Source organism: Blennius ocellaris (genome assembly GCF_963422515.1).
Source record: "Blennius ocellaris genome assembly, chromosome: 11".
NCBI classification, from domain to species: Eukaryota; Metazoa; Chordata; class Actinopteri; order Blenniiformes; family Blenniidae; genus Blennius; species Blennius ocellaris.
This window is the reverse complement of record NC_137660.1, coordinates 13,895,607-13,898,255: the sequence shown is the minus strand read 5'-3', so window position 1 is coordinate 13,898,255 and position 2,649 is coordinate 13,895,607. Positions and strand designations below refer to the sequence as shown.

Below are 2,649 nucleotides of genomic sequence, written 5' to 3'. Positions count from 1 at the left end.
GTTGACCTGCTTGACCCGGTTCCTCTCCCGCTCGTTCCGCCTGGCCACGGCCACGGGCTGCTGCTGGGGAATGGAGTAGCCGAGACCGTTGAAGCTCAGGCGCCGCTTGCAGCGCAGCAGCTCCGGCGAGCTGGAGCGCTGTCTCTTCAGCACCTTGGTTTTGCTCTGGAAGCCTGCGGCGCTGGCGTTGGGGTGCACGGCCGGCACCGCGCAGTCCTGCGCGGGTGCGTGCAGGCTGATGGTGGCGCGTCCAAAGCCGAATGCGGTCTGCGTGGTGGTGACGGTGGTCGTCTCCATCTCTCCGTCAGGTCTTCTGGTGGAGGCAGAAGAGTGGGAGAAGAGGTGGTGGAGGAGGAGGAGGAGGAGGAGGACGCGCAGGAATGGTTTGGCAGTGCACAGCTCTCGTGTCCTTCGCGTGGGGGACCGTGTGGCTAACTCTAGTCCAAGTCTCTCTTGACTGCTTACTCCACGAGCCGATCTGACCCAAACTTTGGCAGCACTCCTCTTTTTCAACACGCGCCCCAACACACACCCCACCCACCCCTTTTTGGAGACGCACGCTTCGTCGCGAGGCCCCGCCCCCGCTGTGTGATTCTTCTGCACGCCGACTCCCCCGGGCCAGGCGCGTGGCTCCGGGAGCTCAATAAACAATCCCGAGCTTTCACTGCGCCGGGAGCACGCGCTGAGCTCATTTACATGCCAATGTCTCTAACTTGAAGGCCTATTGGTGGATTCAAACGGCCTGCAACCGTGCGAAAAGAAAGAAAGGGAGAAAAAAAGACAGGGAGAAGAAGGAAAAAAAAGAAGAGAGAACGAAAAAGTGAATGGTTTGGTTCTTTGAAATGCCTTTTGAATTTGACAATGTACCCCTGGCAAGTCTTCAAATTATCAGTCTTCCCCCCTCGGCCATCTTTCTCCTCCAGCTCTTTACAATCACAAATACCAAGGACGCTCTCAGCTGTATCCAGGCTACAGCTTTACAGAGCAAAATAAATTGCAAGCGTGTCTCTGGGCACAATAATTGGCAATTATAAAACTCGCGCAGAGACGCGAAACATGTGGCGAAAACGTCACATTTACTGAGTGGAGGCGCAGTAAAGAGCAGGACAGTGTTGCGCGTCACTTCTTTCAACACCGGACCAGATGCATTAAAAAAAAAAAAAAAAAAAAACTTTGGACAAAGTTTCTAATAAGTAGCATCAGATGATCTGAATAGATACAATGTACTTGTGTGTGTACTTCTACGCACCCGGGGCCACACGCCCGGCAGGTATAAATGATGGCGTAAGGACACGCAGTTTCAGCACCACATCTCACTGGACAGTGGAGAACAACTGTGTCCACCCTTCACTGTATTTTGCGCCCTTTTCGTCGAACCATACTTAAGTTTCGTTGGAGTTAAGTAACTGTCTGCCTGTGTCAGAAACCTCGACAAAGCGCTCTGTGCATGTAAACCTCCTGTTACCTGCAAACTCTTGCAGTGAGAAGTCAGCACGGACAAACGTAAACGCTGCTTGTGCGGATGAGCAAAAAATAGTGCAGTTGCGACCTCTGCTGCCAAAGATGAGCAGTTACACCAGACGGCTCAACAGTATGATTAATAATTCATTGGAATTATTGTCCAGTTCCCAACTCCTCCCAAAGCGCAATAGGGAAGTTCCATAAATAGACAATGTCCACAGTTAAATATTACCTCAAGCATGACAAGACATCAAACAACAACACAAGTCTTGAATTTGTTTCCACTCCCAACCTGAGGTATTCATCCCAATCAGCTCCTTTGAACCATACTGAGGTACTGACAGTCATCAAACACACGATGACGTAGTTGTCCTCTGCATTGGGAGAGGTTTTACTTGAGTAGGATGAAGGTTTATGGCAACTTTCACATCAAACCTTTTAAAATGAAGGCAAAGCAAGGCAAGTGTATTTAGTTATTCATTCAGATACAAGGCAATCCATAGTACTTTACAAAGGATAAAGGAAAAATGTGCCATTGCACAATTTTGGTCAGGTGCACTGTGAGACTACAACATTAATGACTCCAACGTGGTGAATCATAAAAATAAAAAAAATAAAAAATGTCTTTAGCAGAAAACGCATTATAGATTGACTTCAATACTCAATATACCTTCAAAAAAAAAGATCATCAAAAATATACGGCATGACAATTTATCTATGAGCCTTAAATACGGAAATAACTATGATTTTTGCTCAGTTTTACACGTTGAAACTGTTTTAATGTATAAACTTACAAATTCAAATTCAAAATTACAAATTCACGTCAATTAAAACAAATTTATTAATGATCCATAAAAGCCTGGACTCAAATAAGTGCTCTATGGGGGGTAAAATTAGAATGCCTTGCCACTCCTCAGCTGGACTGGAGACAGTCAACAAGCCTCAGTTTTTCCCCAGCTTGTGTTTTTGACGAAATTTCTTCAGATCACTTCTTTGTAGACTCCGTGTGTGACCCTGTCATCAAACTGATGATCACTTCATTGTCAAGAAACAGCACTCACATACTCGTGTATAATAACGGAGGCAGGATATGTATGTATTTCTTTTGCAACTTCATTTGTTTGAAAGCTCAAGTCAGTTTGTCTCACCTTAGTGGCAGCTTTCTGACTGAATGGCCATCCTCACTGC

General features: G+C 46.5%; 1 protein-coding gene across 1 annotated transcript in view; it reads right to left on the bottom strand.

Moving 5' to 3' along the window:
- The window catches only part of ascl1b (achaete-scute family bHLH transcription factor 1b), a gene marked incomplete at both ends in the record, with an annotated part of 600 nt that extends 303 nt beyond the window's left edge, over positions 1 to 297 (bottom strand). The window contains one exon of the mRNA XM_080504675.1: positions 1 to 297. This exon is cut by the window's left edge and continues 303 nt beyond it. Coding sequence (XP_080360801.1) covers positions 1 to 297 — 297 coding nt within the window.
- Positions 298 to 2,649: the final 2,352 nt, after the last annotated feature.